The 19,350-nt window shown below is 35.2% G+C and overlaps 2 protein-coding genes across 4 annotated transcripts; both read right to left on the reverse strand.

Moving 5' to 3' along the window:
• Positions 1-2,708: 2,708 nt before the first annotated feature.
• LOC124838094 ((+)-cis,trans-nepetalactol synthase NEPS1-like) lies at positions 2,709-6,112 on the reverse strand. 2 transcript variants are annotated; one of them, XR_015784136.1, is made up of 3 exons: positions 5,798-6,112; positions 4,182-5,144; positions 2,709-4,089 (listed from the first exon to the last, which is right to left on the reverse strand). XR_015784136.1 is itself a non-coding variant. In XM_047313613.2 (2 exons), exons 1-2 carry the CDS (start codon positions 5,992-5,994, stop codon positions 4,541-4,543), a joined length of 801 nt encoding a protein of 266 aa, XP_047169569.1. In that variant the 5' UTR covers positions 5,995-6,112; the 3' UTR covers positions 2,709-4,540. The 2 variants fall into 2 exon arrangements, 1 of the variants encoding a protein (XP_047169569.1); XM_047313613.2 differs by having other exon boundaries at positions 2,709-5,144.
• A 7,507-nt stretch (positions 6,113-13,619) lies between these two features.
• LOC124838105 (LRR receptor-like serine/threonine-protein kinase FEI 1) lies at positions 13,620-17,865 on the reverse strand. 2 transcript variants are annotated; one of them, XM_088106188.1, is made up of 13 exons: positions 17,556-17,865; positions 17,131-17,266; positions 16,874-16,945; positions 16,715-16,786; positions 16,541-16,612; positions 16,315-16,386; positions 16,160-16,231; positions 15,852-15,958; positions 15,397-15,570; positions 14,961-15,293; positions 14,491-14,739; positions 14,156-14,289; positions 13,620-14,082 (listed from the first exon to the last, which is right to left on the reverse strand). In XM_088106188.1, exons 1-13 carry the CDS (start codon positions 17,638-17,640, stop codon positions 13,858-13,860), a joined length of 1,803 nt encoding a protein of 600 aa, XP_087962314.1. In that variant the 5' UTR covers positions 17,641-17,865; the 3' UTR covers positions 13,620-13,857. The 2 variants fall into 2 exon arrangements, with proteins under 2 accessions (XP_087962314.1, XP_047169579.1); XM_047313623.2 differs by having other exon boundaries at positions 15,382-15,570; positions 17,556-17,863.
• Positions 17,866-19,350: the final 1,485 nt, after the last annotated feature.

Consider the following 19,350-nt stretch of genomic DNA (forward strand, 5'->3'; position numbering starts at 1 on the left):
ATCTAAACTGAACGGTAAGGAACGCTCTTCGTGAACTCTCACCTTGATCTTAGGGCACGCTCCAAGTGAATTCCTAAGATCTAAACCGAACGGTGAGGAACGCTCTCCGTGAACTCTCATCTTAATCTTAGGGCACGCTCTAAGTGAACTCCTAAGATCTAAACCGAACAGTGAGGAACATTCTTCGTGAACTCTCACCTTGATCTTAGGGTACGCTCCAAGTGAACTCCTAAGATCTAAACCGAACGGTGAGGAATGCTCTTCGTTAACTCTTACCTTGATCTTAAGAAACGTTCCAAGTGAACTCCTAGTGTACAAACCGCTCGGTCGGTAAGGAACACATGCTATTGTATGAATCGTCATGGCCCTTGAAAACTCAGGTAAAATCCTGTGTCGATCGGTATAACTTGACAAACCAAACGCAATATCAAAGATTTTGCTAGGGCTTTGGGAGCTTATTTTACTATGGGCTCATTGCCGACTGAACGATAAAGGTGCAGGAGAGCCTCTACTTTACTTTGGGCTCATACATTGTCGATCGGTTAGGATGACATACGACCCTAAGGAACCCAATAGTCAATGTGCAGGAAATAGCCTTTCAATCGTTCGGTCCCGACAACCGTTGAGCAGAATTAATGCACAAATAAATGTGATAACGGCTACTGTTAAACAGTTAAGGTTTGCATTAATAACCATTAAGAGGTAAATTAATTTGTCAGATTCCTTTAAACTCTATAAATAAGGGTTTAGGTTCGAGGTAAACTCACGTTTTACTCACTACTAAATTATAAAAGGCCTACAGATAAAATTTCTGACTTGAACGTCGGAGTGTCTTCAGCAGGTCGCCCCTATTCGGTGTTCGGTTGACTGGAACTAGGAGAAGCAAGACGCTCGACAGCGACATAAGGACGTTCGACGGAGATCCTCGTCCCATTTCAACAAAAATATTCTCATTTTCTTTTTCTTCTAACTTAAACTCAGTCTCGCTTACTTTAACAAATAATGTAGGTGATGAGATTTTTTTATTATGAAATTGTAGTCATTCTAGGTTATCATAATCTATTCAAACTTTTCATAATTTTTATATTCAACTCTCTTTTGTCGAACTTCTTTTCCTTGTGATTCACTATGCTAGTTGTTTCTACACATCATAAATGTTTTTATCTTAAAGTCTTATGAACATCTCATATACTTATATAAGACTTAAAGTCTTATGAACATCTCATATAGTTATATAAGAGTATTTCACATTTGACCTCTTATGTTCCTTCATGGGTAACCTCAACAACATCTCATATCTCTTTTGCGTTGACACATTTTGAAATTCTTGTAATCAAAATATAAATAAGAAAAAATAATGTTTTTGACACTAACATTATAGTGACCATTGTTTTTTTTTTCATCTGCAGTCAAAAAATAAAATCCTTAGGAACTTACATATTTAATAAAATTAAAAAAGATAATTAACAATGAAATTTCATACTTCCTTACTAATTTATTTAAGAAAGTTTTTTATTCTAGTTTTTCAAAATTTTATCTAATAATAGGTATAGGTTTATTAATGAAAGCACCCTCAATAAACATTTGAGAAGAATAATAATTTTTTTAGGACCTTTTAATTTGAATTACTACTATTCAATTGTAAAGAAAAACATACACTATTGAAATAGGTGAATTGATATTTTAAAAGTTTTTGGTAACACTTGATAAAAAGATATTGAAGTAAAAACTAGAATCACACATCAAACCAAAGATGCATAAATCAGTAAAAGTGTAAGAAAATGATAAGAAGGATGACACCTATTTATATTGACTTAATTATATCAAAATGCATATCAAGTTTCAATCATTATAATCTTGGTGAGATTGTTCCACTGTCTTGGATATTAGACTACGATCACATTTCTCATACAAAACAAACAATATATTCTTGAAAACTTATCAACAATACCACAACATCATGTATATAACAAATGAATACATCAAACTTGGGTATAAAAATTCCAAACAATACAAAATATTAAGAAAAATTATTACTCGTATTGATAAATATTCCAAAAAGTTAAAAGTAAGAGATTGTATAATATTTTTACCAAATGTCTTCACAACAAACTATTATCAATTTTTTATATCATAACTTCATTCTTTGCTTATTAGAAAGTTTCTTATTTGATATTGTTTTTGGAAAAATACATCATCAATGAAAAACATTATCATAAATAAGATAAAAAAACAGAGATAGAGAAAAATATAACGTGAAACCCTAAAACCGAAGAAACGCCATACTTACTTACTCCAGAATATAATAATCAACATCTACTTTCTAGATTATCTTAGACATGTGAAACTTTCCAGAAGTATTATTGGTCTCACATTTTTCTTCATAATATAAAAAGAACTTTTTATAAAAAAATATATTTAATACAAAAATATTATAATATAATTGCTTATATTATTTTAATGAAATATAAAAATTCAATCCGAATAATCTAATTGATTATTTGACTGATAATGAAATATTATCTTCGCATGTTTATATTTCAAACAAAGTCCAGATAAATAATCTATTATTATTTGTAATAATACATTAACTCACTGAGTCTACTTTTACAATTTACAATATATTCAATTATGTTTAATGATAATTAAATATTATGTTTCTTTTTTTTTCTAAATCAATGTAATGGATAAAGCATGTCAACTTAAGCTTACACATAAAACAATAAAATATATATAGTACCACTAGTAAATAAATACAAGATTTATTATCAAAACCAAAAAAATAAAAAATAAAATATATATCTTCTCTTAGATCTTTGAAATCTTTATTCTACCAACCCAAGTCGTGTTGAAAAGATGAATGACAAGATTTAATAGACTAAAGTACACAAATTAACGGAAGATACATTACCAACCTTTTACTAAAACAATTTATGATAATCTTTAGGTTTAATACCTCTTTTGGTCCCTCGAAAGGGGGTCAATGTTCAATGTGGTCCCACCTTTTTTTAGAAGTTCAATGTAGTCCCATCTTTTGTAAAAAGTGTGCAATCAAGTCCTTTTTGGAAACGGCGTTAAGTTTTTAACGGAGCAGCTGACAGGGTGGACTGAAATTAGCTACGTGGCTTTGTGTGGGTAATACGTGGCTGTGAGTGGGTGATACGTGGCTGTGAGAGGGTAAATCAGAAGTTAGGGTTTGAGTTGCAGAGAAATTAGTAATTTGGGATTTTTCTTCTGAAGGGTGTTTGTCGTGTTTGAAAACTTTTCCCTCAAATGGCAACGAAGCAATAGGATATGGTGCTTCCAAGGGGAAAACTTTTCCTGGATCGTTGCCTGTATGAATGAAATTATCACCCTTTCTTTTTACCAACATGTCTGGCATAGCTGAAACTTGTACCTGCAACTCACTGGATGTTTGTCCATCATTCATGATCCCTTGGTTAACAAGACTTTGAATAGGCACAGAAACAGGAATCTCTCCAAGATTGCGAGCAGAGTTGTTAGAAGGACCAAGACCGTGCTGTAGTGGATATTGACTACCTTCCCCTTGGTGAATAACCGGTTCATCATAAAACAATGGATGGGTTTCGAAAGCACTAGAGGAGATTGGAAGCATTTGTTGTGAAGATTGAAAAAGCCCCTATATTAAGCTTTTGCAGCCTATTTACATCAAAAGCCCCTGTATTAGCACTCTCATTCTCTTTCCCAATATTCACACTACCATTACCACTACTCTTCAAGTTAGCATTAGAATTATTCTTAGCTACAACAAAACCACCATTCTCAATTCTATGCCCTTTCTTCCCATCACCATCCCCGTCACTCTTTTTTTCTGTCCCAGCGTTTTTCCCTTCCCCCTGCCACGTGCCGTTTGGCTGTTTCCTTTGAGGAGCCACCGCGGGGAGGGGATTCGTTTTCTTCAAATTCTCGGCGCGTGCCTCGGCCTCGATCTGCAACTGGCGGAAGATCTCGTCAAAATCTCGGTATTCGGTTTTTTGGGATTGGTATAGGCCAGAGAATTCGCGTTTGACGGCGGCGAGTAGACCGTCGACGTAAAGGAGGTGGAGGATGCTCCAACATCTTTGATCACTGCAATGCCACAAACAGTCTGAGATAGGTTTTTTCTGATTTGGGAAATTGAAAAAAAAATGGAAAAGATGGGTTAGGTTTGTGGAGGATACGGGAAATGCAGAAGATGATGGAACACGCACTGACACCCACTCACAGCCACGTATTACCCACACAAAGCCACGTAGCTAACTTCAGTCCACCCTGTCAGCTGCTCCGTTAAAAACTTAACGCCGTTTCCAAAAAGGACTTGATTGTACACTTTTTACAAAAGATGGACTTCTAAAAAAAGGTGGGACCACATTGAACATTGACCCCCTTTCGAGGGACCAAAAGAGGTATTAAACCTAATCTTTACTTTCACACATAAAATTTCAAACACACTTCTATGAAAAATAACAATTATTTTTCAATCACACAAAAAAAAAGGAACAGAGAAAAAGATGAGACAGACAATAAACACTCACGTAACTCAACACGAAAAACTACCGTCCACCACAAGATCGTGTCCGGTTACAAACTCGGAGTCACCGGACGCGAGAAACAGCACCGCATCCGCAACATGTTTGGCGCTAAAAACGACGCCTTTCAGCCTGGATCTCTGCTCATACAGTTTCTGCAGCTCTTCGATCTCCATCGTCGCGTGCGTCGCACGCGTCAAGGGCGTGACCAACCCACTCGGTGAGACGCAGTTCACCCTGATACCGTGCACCCCCAGCTGTACACTCGCGCAACGCACCAACCCTTTCACTGCGTGCTTCGACATCACGTAGTCCGTGAGCCCCACGCTGCCCTGCGACGCCGCCACGCTCGCTGTGCATACTATGCTTCCCCTCACGCGCCGCTCCACCATCGAGCGCGCGGCGTGCTTCACACACGCCGCCATGCCCCTGGCATTGATCGCGAAGAGACGGTCGAACTGGGAAAAGTCGAGGTCGAGGATTGTCTGGTCGGAGTGACTAACGACGCCGGCATTGCTGAACATCACGTCCAATTGACCATAAGCGTTGACCGTTGAATCCACCAGCTCTTTCACCTGCTCTTCCTCTCTCACGTCACAACGGATATAGGTGCATCTGTAGTATAAAATAAAGAAATACTCACACTTTTTTTATAATTATTTTATCGAATACATTACTGATATTTTTATTAATGATTTTTAGTCATTAAACTTTAATTTTAAATTTTTATAAGCTGTGTTGGGCTGTTTGGTAGACGTTCGAGTAGATCGTTGAGAGTGGACTCTACAACATTTTGACACGTCTTTGTTAACTTTATTATACTTCGGCACTTTCAAAAATAATTATTACCAAATTGTGGTTGTTATTAATGAAGAAATTGCTATGACTGACAAATGTGAACATGTTTTTCCACCACAAATATTTAAATTAATCAATTTGTAAATCATAATTTGACCTACTGTATATTTAGACATTTTAGTCAAAGTATGATTCTTCCTACTCCTTTAAGTAAAAGTTGAATTTTAAATATTAATTAAGTTTCTTAAAAATAAATAAAAAACTAAATTTTAATGTAATAAAATACTACCAACTAATAATTATCGATAAAAATATAATAAATCAGGAAAAATATAATAAACCATGAAAATATGGTAATTGATTAGAGTATAATCTCTTTTGTCTTATCTAATTTGTATTCTAAATGTTTATGAGAAATTTTGTGGGGTTATTTTATTTCCTCAGTAAGAGTATGCAAGAATTTGTGTTACCTATGAGAGCCAATGGATGCTGCAACTTGGTTGCCCAGTTGATCTTGAATGTCTGCAATCACCACCATTCGCGCACCATGGTTGGCGAACTGACGCGCCGTCTCTTCGCCTATGCCGCTGGCTCCGCCGGTGACAATGGCAACTTTTCCGACCAACTTTTGGGCACCGTTTTGCATTGAGTTAGCTGAGTCAGCCATTTCTTTGTTATTTCCTCGGTGAAGGCATAATCTGGTATGCTCATATATATATACACAGTTCCCGGAGAGAATCACACTTATTATTTCACCAAGCAATTTCTGGGGTCATGCTCTCACGCCCATCACTTTGCCCGTCATTTTCTTTTTATGCTTTCCATGAATAAAGGCCAAAGAGATAAGGACAGAAAAAGAGATATTATTTCGATTGAGAAAGACAAATAAATTAAGTGAAAAATTGTACTAGATCCACATATTTGTGTTACATTTTAAAAAAATAATTTGTAAAATATTTTTATAGAAATAATTTAATTTAAAAATAACATTTAAAATATGTTAAAATAAATTTTAAATTAAAATAAAAAAGTATTATCAAATAAAAAATATATTTTCAAAATGGATTACAATAAGTTATTTCATAAAATATCAAAATTTAAATTCATTAATTTTATAAATTAATTTTACATTTATATTTTATTTATTATTTAATTTATTATGAAAGCAAATATTAATGAAAAGAAAATGTATTCTTAATTATTTACTTTTATAATGTAAAAATTGTATATTCTAACTGCATATCAGTATTAAAATAGATCCATAAAGAAAATTACAATAGAATACTTACTAATTTAATACATATATTTTTCAATATAATGTTATATATATATATATATATATAATCTTTTATTATTATTATCGTTTTAAATCATTGAATGTAAAAGGGTGAAGTGATAAGATTTATTTTCATTATTCACAAAAATAATGTTTGTTTAAACAAACTAGGTTATGAGTGAAATAATAATATTTAAATATTTGATTTCAGTATGCAGATTGTAACTATTCCATTCTTCTATATTTAAATATTTAAATAATGTGCCGTGTTCTTCCTTTGAAGGATTAATTACAATATAGGGTACTTGTAAATCTCAATATAGTGTAAAATCATATAATAAATAATATTACAACTTAGTTTTTACAAAAGATAGAACGAACAGCTAAGGCCGAACGACCTTACAGAAAGACTAGAAAATAAAATTCGAATGCCATAAGTATTCTGACCGAACGGTTTAGAAAAGCCTATACCGAACGGTCAAAACAAAAGCAAAAGGGAAAGGTGAGCGAACGGTCGCCTTACTATCAGACTACTATTGACCGGACGGTTCTACTGCTCGGTCTTTACTTCTACCTCTACTAAGTTATCTTCCTCTGGCGCCTCTTCCAATGCTTCTTCCAACAACTCTTCTCCTTCTGCTCCCACCCACAGGGTGATCATCGCAAAGACAAAGACGAACGAACGGGAATACATGACAAGACAAGAAATAGGGTAAACTTATGTAATTTAATTCATGTATGAACATACATTTCACACAATCAAACAAACAAGATAATTCATCATACGTTTCATTCAAAGTTCAATACTAGACTGCCTGTCCGGACTGTATGAAATCTGTGTAGCTACAGGCGTTCGTGCACCCGGGTGATGTAGTAACTAGGATACCCTCAACAACCGCCACCCGAGGTTAGTCCTATCTGTCCAAAGTAACCCTAAGGACTAGGACCTCATGTCGTTCTCACACATGACCTACCCTCCTCTACGTGAGGACGAGTACTCACGGAAGATCAGGATGAACCGCCAGCTTAGCATGCCCACATTCATACTTTACCAATTTCAATATTCATTCATGAGTCGTTCCTCCCCGGAACGCTCGTCCATAATCCAATACATGTCATACATATCATGTTATCTTCATCTTTCATTATCAATCATCTTAATTTCATCTTTCATTATCCATCATCTCAAATTCATCTTTCATTATCAATCATTTCAAATTCCTCTTTGTTAAAAGATTTTTAAAGACACCAGATACCGAACGTTCAACCCTCTCTCAAAAAGAGAACGAACGCTTGGAGCGAGACAGAGAGGTTTCCAGTTCCAGAATAGATTAGGACCGAGAGGGTTACTGTCAGGTTAAGAAAGAAACCGAGCACTACTATATATATCACAATAACGACTAAAACGAACGTTACTTACAAAGTGAGCCAATTAAATGAACTGACTCTTGAGAGCTCAAACCGAACACCGCAAAGACCATGCCAAGAGCTAAGACTCTAGGCTGAAACCAATGAATACGGACACTTCAAAGAATAATACTTAGAAGAATTCACATGATTAAACTGTACGCTTATAAATACTTAGCTTATTTGAATTTACATCCAGAAATCCGAATGCCAGTCAATGACCGAGCACGGTAGAGAGAAAACTCTATTGAAGTTGGACAAACACTATTTTCATCAAGATCGATTATAAAAGAAACGAGTATGAGCGCTTGACCTAAGACCGATCACTACTCAGTATGAGCGCTTGGTGTAAGACCGAGCACTACTCAGTACGAGCGCTTGGTGTAAGACCGAGCACTACTAAATTTATATTAGAAGGTTTGATAAATATAATAAGATACCATTTGGAGTAGTGTTTAAGAATAACTAAAATATACAATTACATATATATATATATATATACTGAGATTGATAACAAAATACCAAAACACAACTATGCTTGGTCGAACGCTCATGCACAGTATTTCGAGACAAAGACGCTCGTCCTTAACTAGGATTCTCCCCAAATGAAAGAATCTCATTCCAACTAAGTTCACTAGAAAACCGAACGGTCAATGACCGTTCAGTGACGAACGTACACTTTCATAGAGAATTTCATACTTCAAAATCATTTATCTCAATTAAATTTCTCAACATATATCTTCATAATTTCATATATTCATATCATAGTCAATTTTCATACTTCATACAATCCATATCATGGTAAATAATCATATTTCATATAAACAAGCATATCATCATTCATACTTTATATACATTCAACCACTTAGCAACATGCATTCATTATCAACGAACGTACAAGCGAACATACAATTAAATTAGATAAGTTTTCCTTACCTCTGAGTGTGACCGAACGTCCCAGAGGCAGAAATACAATTTCACCACTACAGGTTCTTCTACCGCCAACTCTCGACAATTCAAACTACACAAAGTGACAACCCAACACTATCAGAATCACTCATTTTGAGAATGGTGATCCACACATGAACCCAGAACTGGGTTTGCATGTCTAAGAAAACGAACGACAGAGTGAAGAGAAGGACTTACCAGTTCAGCTTCACAAACCGGACGGTTTATCTGGAAGCTCTTGACGTCAGAAGTGCTTCTACGGCGTCTGAACGGTAATCGGAGAAGAGAAAAGGTGAGATTTGGTAGAGAGAAGGGAGAGGTTTTTAGAGAGAAGGAGGAGGAAATGAAAATTTTAGAGTTTGGAGAAGAAGGTGCATGTATAGAGTGTGACGTGAATTTTCAGAAAATCAGTTTTTGCTTCCCACTTCAAAACGAACGTCCGCTCATCTGTCGACACCTGCATTCCACTATCTGATTTCCGGATCCTCTTCGCTTGACATCTGGCGTCCATCATCTGAGTGTCGAGCCCCCCTCTTGACACGTGAACTCCACTAAAACGAATTCTGAGTGTGTTTTAAATGGGTTCTGACAGTACTCCTTTTCTTGATTTTGAAATAAGATATACAAGCATAATAATTATCTTTAGTCACAAAGGTAACAAAAATATTTGTCTATACCTTCTTTCAAGACCTAAATTTTGAGTAGAACTTTTCGCATACAATAACTAGTTTGTCTTTGAGTAGAGCAAGAAAGTTAAGATTTATAAAACTCTCTTTGAAGTAGGTGGAATTATTGGTGGTGGATACCAATGTTTGACTGGACTAAAAAGCCAAAAGAAAAATGTGAACAAAAAATTAGGGATTTAGGAACTCGACCCTTAGTACAAGTTTTTAAAGAAACTTGAACAAGAATAGGGATTTGGTGACCGGCAAACTCGACATGGATGATTTGGTGACCGAAAATGATAAACGAGAAAAGAGAGAATGCAAGAAAGAGAAATTAAGGATTGTGTAAAGTGAAGATGTGGTGGTAAAGGAATAGGATTTAGGAGATATTATGACAACTTCTTTAAAATCAATTATAATACATTTTTAACAAAATTTCGAATTTGCTATTAGGTCTCGTGTAGTACAACGGGTGCTAAGTTAATCGCTATAAAAAAATATATTATGATAGATCATAATACGTTTTAAATTTATTTTTAGTTTTGTCACCATGTTAATATATTATGATGGTCTCCAATGCTAGGTCATAACCAATCATAATAAGTCTTACTTTTATTACGAAAATACCACCGATCAACCTTTTATAACAAGTGAATCTTACAGTCATAATATTAGGTTGTCATAAAATTTTATTTTTCCACTAGTGTTGAGTTAGTTTTAAAGTATCAAATTGTACATATAATATAATGGTATGATTATAGAAGACACAAATTAATTTAACAAATTTTGATTTTGATTATAATTAGTTATTAGTTTTTGAATTAATTTGCAATTAGCTAGGTTTTAAGCCCCTATCATACCTTTCAATCATGATATTGAAAGAAAATTAGGACTTCCGAGCAATCATAATTAAGAAATCCTTTTGTAGATTAAATTGATTATACTATAACTATTTTTGAATATTGTGTCATTGGGAACCATACACTCTTTCTTTCAAATTTATAATTGTATGAGATCCTATACAATTTAGACTAAACACTCAATACTATTGACATCTTCATCCTTTTTATGATTTGTCAATTTGCAAACATAGTTGTTATATAAGAATAGAAACAATGTTTAATGTTTATGAGGTGATGTTATTTTATATGATAATGAATATTGTAGAAAAGTGAATTTCTTTGTTAGAAAAAGGGTGAAGTTTACAATATAGTTTTAGTTTTCCATATGGTTGCATTTATAGTTGAAAAATATTTGTGACATAAACGTTGTTAGTGTGCACGTAAGGCAACAATATAGGTCATGCATAATATAATGGATGTCTTAGATTTAACTGACATTAAACTAGACTTTGTTCATAGAACATTGGTGATAGTGAAATTCTCTATTTCTGCAACAAGTTCTTGGTTAGTTGTCATTAACAAAGAATTGCTTTGATGACTAATGAATCACTATACTTGCTTAAGCACGTCAACCTAGATTTTACAACTACTACAATAGTAAGGATTAACTTAGATTGTATTCACAAGGAGAATTTACGTTTAATCTCAATTTCAATTTCAAACATAAGTATCATGTATTTTTGGAAGGCTAATTTTATTGTGTATCTCTTATAATAATAATATATCACAAGTCTACCTATTCCTTTAAGTAGAGTGTAGATGATTCAACCCAACTTCGAATTGGATCCATGGGGATTCAACTTTAAGTGAAACTAAGATGATTCAACCCAACTTGAACTTGGGCTCAATAGGTTCAACATGGACTTAAGTCGACTCAACCAACTTTAACTTGAGTTCGACTTAATCCAACCTAACTTGGATTGATCATAACTCTATTTGACCTAGACCTAACCCTATTCTATTTAACCTAGGTTCAACTTGACTTAATCAAACATGGACTCAACTGACCAACTTGACATAGTTCTACTAATCCAATCTAACTTAACTAGAATCTAAATCGAGATTGGAGTAGGTTTGATCTAACTTTAGCTTGAATTAGGTCCAACTTAAAACTGAGTTCATCCTTTTTCAACTTGACTTAGATCGGATTTAGTCTAACTTAACTTTAATATGTCTTATACAACATAGGTTAAAATTACATTACTCATGTCTTAACTTATCTTATACATATATATATATATATATATATATATAGGTTTAAACCCTCGAATGATCCTCATATTTGTATGAGAATCTCAAGTGGGTCCTCATATTTGCAACTGTCTCAATTGGGTCATAATATTTGTAAAATTGAGCCAATTTTGCCCTGTCCGTTAAGTTCTCACAGATGGCATCAAAGTTTGCTGATGTGATGATACTGATCTGTGTGATCTTATTACGTGGAAATAAATTTTAAATTATGACGTGGAATTTGATAACCCTTACTGCCACATCATCATCCTCTTCACAAAAACCCTAATTCCCTAACCTTTGCCATTGAACTGCAACTGTGCCACCACCATCACCATCCATGTTGCGCTGCCGCAAGGCCGCCGCTTAACCCTTATTTGTCCTCCTCCATCAACCTTCATCAGAAACCCTCCTTCGCGCCGCCGTTAAGCTTCAACGCATCATCTTCTTCGCAGCACAAACAATGCCTACCTTGTCGTCATTGCCTCAGGCAACTGCCGCCATCAACAGTGCAAGACCTCACGCCACCACCCAATTTTCTCCACCACATCAGACCATCATTGGAACGCCAACAATGCCTCCATGGCCGCTGCGATTCGTAAATCTCCACAAACGCATCCATAATCTCTACAAGCCAAATCGCAAGCCTCTTCCATGGCATTCTCCAAAATCCAAAAATCGCAGAGGAGGGAACCTTTCCACCACAATCTCCTTCGTGCGAATCACCTGCAGCAACCACATAGCAAAAACCCTAATAGCGACTCCGTAATGTTCGCTCCAGCATTCATCTTCTTCACTAGGAACCTGAAAACGTAGAAAATCAAATCAAAATCGCGACAAAAATGGTCGCTGCGATTCGCAAATCTCTACGAATTTTGAACAAGAATTTCAAACTCGCAAAGTAGGGGAACCCTTCCATCACCATCACCTAACACACAGACCTACAAAAAATCAAAACAGAGAAACCCCCAAGAACCAACCAAATCACAACGTTCCTTCTCACTTCACCATCATCGCAAGAGACTACCGTGAACAGATAGCCACCCCGACACGAGTTTAGTTTCACCGCCAGCATCCGTGCAAGCAGTGTCATGGCGAGATCGATTTCACCTTAAAATCAATCTCCTTCACGCCTCTACTATGTGTGACGACACAACCTTTTCCTCCCCCCTGCAGAATGAAAAACTCTAATTTGTCATGTCATAATTTTTTAATTTAAATAAAAATTTCACCTAATTAAACAATGCACATCAGCATAAACACATCATCACATTTTAACGTCGTCTGTGAAAACTTAACGGACAGGTCAAAATTGACTCAATTTTACAAATATTATGACTCAATTGAGACATTTGCAAATGTGAGAACCCACTTGAGATTTTCATACAAATATGAGGACCATCGGAGAGTTTAAACCTATAATATAATTTAATCTTAATTTAATTTTTAAAAATATAAAGAATTATTCATTAATATCCAATCAAAGTTCAATTAAATAGAATGAACTTAAATACTTAAAGTATAAATATAAATTTAAAATAAATTCATCAAAAATACTTAAATTAATAACATTTTGAATAATTATTAAGTTTGAAAACAATTTGAATATATATTTACAAAAACATATATGATTAGGTACAGATTTTGGGGGGCTGTGATAATTTATGATTAGATTTGGGCTCATGAGTTAAAGCATACTACTTACGTGATATAGAAAATAGAAGATTTTGTAACCTAGTTTGACTTGGGCCCTGCCAACAAAAATGCCTAATATCTGTGCCTATTGGACAAACATGATGATGATTTCGGAAGCAATAAATTAACCTTCGCTTGTCAAACACGAGATTCATGGACAAAAAAACCATTAACAACTAACAACTGTAGTTCATTAAATAATGTTGATTAACTGTTCTGTTCTTGCAATCAACAAATTCATGTTGATTAACAACCACAATCATTTCAATGGAGGTCTTTCCAATGTTAAACTACTAAGCTTGCACATTCGTCATTCACTACAACAAATTTACAGACCCACGGGATATGGGAAGGAACAGTACGCAAACGTTGTTAGCATAGCATCTTGAAGTTGGTTGAGTCATTTATCAGTGATCTGAGTGTGATTCATAAAAATCACTTGGGCAGGGAGACATGACCTCTTGTTCCAGTATCTGTAACACTTGGTTCATTGATGGACGTTCATCCGCATTTGCATCAGTGCAACTTGCTGCTAGTTCAAGAATTACCTCCACAGATTCTGCATCTACTGAATCACTACATCTTTTGTCTACTACGTCCTCCAATCTATTTTCTTTCCGGAACGTGTTCATCTGCAAACAATTGTTATTAGTTTTGTAACACAAGTTCATGTTTCATTTCTGCATTGAATGGATTAGGCCTTACCCAACCAACAACATTTACTCCTCTCCTTGCAAATGAAGGATCTGTTGGTCTCTTTCCAGTTACAAGTTCTAGCAACAGAACTCCAAAACTATACACATCTGACTTCTCAGTCGCTCTTCCACTTTGTAGATACTCTAATGTTGACAAAAGTAAAAATCATGAGCCACATAAGTTATTTCTCATTATATTAGCCACTACAATACAAATAAACTGACACGAAACAAATACATAAAAACGTTACATTTATAGTCTACATCCAAACTCAAACCTAGAAATTTTCAGTTCAAGAATTTCACTAAACCCTGAAAAGGGTGACAAGAATCTAAATGACATACCTGGTGCCAGATAACCAAAGGTGCCTGCAACCACTGTGGTAACATGGGCCTCTTCATCAACCAAAAGCTTTGCAAGACCAAAATCAGAGACACGAGGCTCCATGTTCTCATCAAGAAGGATGTTGCTGGATTTTATGTCGCGGTGCACAATTTTCGGGCAGCAGTCGTGGTGCAAGTAAGCCAAACCCCGGGCAGAACCAAGAGCAATCTTTAGGCGTGTACTCCATTTCAGTGATTGTTCAGTGTTTTCTAAATCAGAAAGGATTCATCAAAAAGTTAGCAAATGGAGAATTGAAGTTAGCAAATGTCATCATTAAATGAAATCAATATAAACAAACTCATCCCTTCTCCTAGACCTCATTCTTATACAATGCCATAAAAATTTCCATTTCTATCAGAGCCAGAGGGATCCTCCACGAGAACAGTTATGAACAGTTCAGGTTATATGGTTTATACAAAATGGTGCGTACCATGCAAGAGATCGTCTAAGCTTCCCATGGCCAAATAGTCGTAGATTAGAAGCTTAGTAGAAGGAAGTCTGCAGTAACCACGCAGGTTAACTAGATTTATGTGCTTGATGCTACCCAATATCTCTAGTTCCCTCTCAAAACCCTGATCAGAACCTTCACGGCTTCTATCAATCCTCTTAACAGCAAATGTACCACAATCATTCATCACCATTCTATATACGGTACCAAATCCTCCAGATCCTACCACATCATCTTCGTCGAGAGACTCCAACTTTTCTATGATCTCAAATGATGTGTATGGCAGATCACCATGGAAGGTGATAAGTTTTGTACCTGTTACAATAACATGTGAGTATTTACAAAGAACAAAAAGACAATTTCTTTTTTTATTTTTTGATAGGAGAGTGCTATTTTGAAATACCATCATCCTTCCTACTTGATTCTGGGTTGACTTGATCCTTAACTTCTATGTATTTTCTAGCAGCTCTTTCCTTCTTTGATAGCAAGCAAATCCATAGTAACGAAAGAGTTATAACAAGTGCAAGCCCCATTATTGTTATTGCACCAACTAACACCCACTTCACATAATGTGAAGATCTTTTAGCAGGAACTGCATCATACAAATTCAAACTGTTATTGCTCAATTGGTAAATTTGGTTATAAGAAATGTACTAAGTCAAAGGGTGTTTAAAAATAGAATTTTTTGTTTTACTCTTAATACAACATTTCCCTGCTTACTAAAGGAACATAATGATTAATGTTTTTGTATTTTCTATATATTAATACATTCGTTTTTATTTACCCTTATTAAAAATTACTAGAATTAATATGTAGATACTGCAGTAGGACATAGCATCATTGCTAAAATATGAAGCATTGGATTTGACTTGCCTGCAGCTTCATCACTTTCTGCATGTGGTAGCACCACTGGAAAACCAAGTGATGTCCGACATGGTTTCTGAACTTGCCGCCCACAAAGATCTAAGTTCCCAATAAACCTGTTCAAATGCAATGAATTTTTATAAACAGAAGCTTAAATTGCATAAAAAATAGAAAGCTCATATTATTTCCTAGAAAATTAAGTGGAAAGTTCCTATCAGGTAAAATTTAATGCTACTCCCTCCATTTTACTTCATATATGTTAAGTTATGCGATTATTTTCAAATTAGTACATAACATTACTGGGAAAGTGTACTTACGCATTGTTCCCGAAGGTGCTTAGTACTCCAAGGTCAGGGATTTCACCGGAAAAGAAATTAGTTGACAAGTTCCTAAGACAAAGACATAAATTAGCATATGCCGAATCCCAAAGCTATGATATCTTTATGCCAACGCTACGGTTGAATGAACTTACAGAACACGCAGTTGTGTAAGACGACCAATAGAGGATGGTACAGCACCCTTCAATGAGTTACTTGACAAATCCCTGCATTTTAGCTTTCTATTAGATTGATAATTGAAAAATAAGATGAAGAGCCCAAATAAAGAAACTTCCCAATCCAAGATAAACACCAATGATTATTATTACTAACAAATTGAGCAAAACTTCTTGGGGACAGAAATAAAAGAGAAGGACTTACAATACATGTAAATAAGAAAGATTTCCAATATTTGATGGGATGCCTCCTTGTAAATAATTAGCTCTCAAATATCTGTAGATGGAATTAGATGAAACATGTCCAAACATTAAAATGAAAGCATCCATTATTATCCACACACAAATTTCAAACAAAACTATACTAATTTTCACTTACAGTGCTCTAAGCTCTGTACAATTGCCAATTTCATTAGGAATAACTCCATGTAAGCCATTCTGATGAAGTGCCCTGATTCATTGGAAACACAAGATGTTAGATCTCTCTACTTTGAAAAGTTATTCAATTGGGGAGAAACATGCAACTTGTACTACTTACAGTCTCTGCAGTCTGCTGAGTTTGCCAATGCTGGGAGATATAATACCCCCAAGTTGCATATAAGGTAGATTTCTAAAGCACAAGAGTGACAGAGACAGAGGTGTAAGCATGTCATTCTCAAACTCATAATTCAGGATAAAAATGAAGAAAGTTAAGCGCCATTTAGTTGCAGAAAATAATTATTGATGAAGAAAATTCTCTTTTATTTCTCCAACCGATTTGTAAGAGAAAATAAAGAGTGTATGCTGCTTACATACATTGAGCGTACTCGTTGTTCCCCAGGATGACAAGTGATACCGGTCCATGTACAGTGAGACTCATCAGACTTTTTCCAATTGCTCAGAAAATTCCTTGTATCATTTAAAGTGCTTTTGATCTCCAACAATGTATGTCCTAAATAGATGAATAAAAAACCACAAGTTCGAAACTTCAAACGGTGTATTATTTAATCTTTGAGAGCAGATGTGGTGAAAGCTGAAACTAGAAACTTTCCAAAAGCCACAAATCATTCATCCCAAACAACAAACATGAAAACACACTATGATTGATGCCTAGTTTATTTTGTGCAATGACAACAAAAACAATATATAAAGGAAAGGAAAGTGAGTAAATAATCAAAGAAGAAACCCAGAGAGAAAAGGATTTAACTTTAACCCAGAAGAGATTCAAATAAGGTTCTCACCGTCTTGCGTGAGAGCAAGAGAACAAGGGTATAAAACAGTGGTGGAAAAAACCAACAGCATCAACAATACACGACCCATTTCCATTCCAGCCTTCAAAATGGAAACTTTTGCTCACAACTTATCTGGGTGGGAGTGGATAGTGTCAACAGTGGTGATGATTCCAGTTGGTGGAGTTGTGATGAAAATATGGACCTCACAGGGTCACCATGATTAAACTTTAAACTAGCAAAGCTAATAATTTGAACTTTTGAAGCATGTAGAGCGAGAAAGCATGTATTATAGGAATGCTTCTTTTTCACTCAATAAATAAAAATTAATTTACGTGCAAAGGGAGAAGCCAAAATGCAGTCTTTGAAAGGTGACATAAAAAGTGATGCAGGGTGAAGTAGCCGTTCCCACAGTGCAAATTCAAATATTAAATTTTAAGGTTATATCATACTCGCGCGTAAGTGGTGAAGAAGAGTACTCGCCAGTGATTATGGAATATTTGTTCCACGTGTGCGGTAGAGGTGGAGAGTATTGGAACTACGAAGGTGAGCGCGTGGCCTTGTGCGGTTCGAATTTTAAGAGTAGCTCCGTTTTATAGGGGAAAACGGCGTACAATGTTCAAAAAACATCGAACATTTTACGAGGTGATTATGGTAAATGGCAGCCTCAAACATGGAGCATCGTTTTAGTGATATCACGCCGTTGGACGTGACTGTGACCATCACTGTGTGAGTTTTTAAAAATATGACTCTCGTTTTTTAACCGATTCAACAGGGTAAAAATCCATTTGAAACATATTAAGATAGAAGCTACTTTCTTATGGTAATCAAACTAAAAGCAAATATAATTTCAGTATAATATAATTAAATATATATGACTCGTTTTACTTATATAAAATTACGTTTAATTACCTATACAAAGGAAAGAAAATAAAATTAAGCAGGGTGAGTTGTGAAATGAAAGAAGAGGGAAATTTTGATTTGTGAGTATTGTTACTTCCTAATTCATGAGAATCCACATTAAATGATTGAGGATGTTTTTTTTTCCTAGTGAGAAAGTTTTTAAATCATGTTTCGAATTAATGTTTCTGAATAATGGAAGTCAATGGAATGTTTGACTTAAGACGAGAGTATTTGGACTTGTTAAGAAGGATTGAAAAAGAGGGAAGGCTTTTTCCCCTCCCAATCCATTAGGAGAAATGAGCTCAATGTGCATTTAATTATCGATTTCTCCTTCAAGGGTGTTGCTCCCTCCACCCCACACATCTCTTCCTCCACCTCCCCTTTACTATTTTGCCCCTTCCTCCACCTTTCCTTTACTATTTTGCTCCTCAGTAAAATTTTATTTTTAAAATTGTTGTTTTTTAATTTTATTCATTTATAACATATTTCACTGATAACCTACGTAGTTTCTTGTATGAGTAAAATATTTTTCTACAAAGCTTGGTGATCGTGAAAAGAATTATCAAACAATCTTCTTCTTGTTCTCGGTGCAGTACGTGGTGCAGTGCGTTTATGGTGTAGTGTCCTTGTCGTGGTTCCTCTCCAGGTACGTAGTCATAATCCTTCCAATAATCCTAAACCCTAAATCCTTCCCATACTTCCAATAATCCTTTTAATATCCAAGCCTATAATCCTTGCATGAGCCGCAAAACGTAGTAAAATAAAAACGAAACGTAAAAAGAACACTGCCTATGGACGGATGACATCCTTCAACGGATGTCGACATCCGTTTTGCCTTCAACGGATGTTGACATCCGTTGAAGGATGTCATCCGTCCAGAGGCAGTGTTCCTTTTACGTTTCGT

This window comes from Vigna umbellata, chromosome 2 (genome assembly GCF_029865625.1).
Source record: "Vigna umbellata cultivar VRB3 chromosome 2, Vumbellata_1.0, whole genome shotgun sequence".
NCBI classification, from domain to species: domain Eukaryota; kingdom Viridiplantae; phylum Streptophyta; class Magnoliopsida; order Fabales; family Fabaceae; genus Vigna; species Vigna umbellata.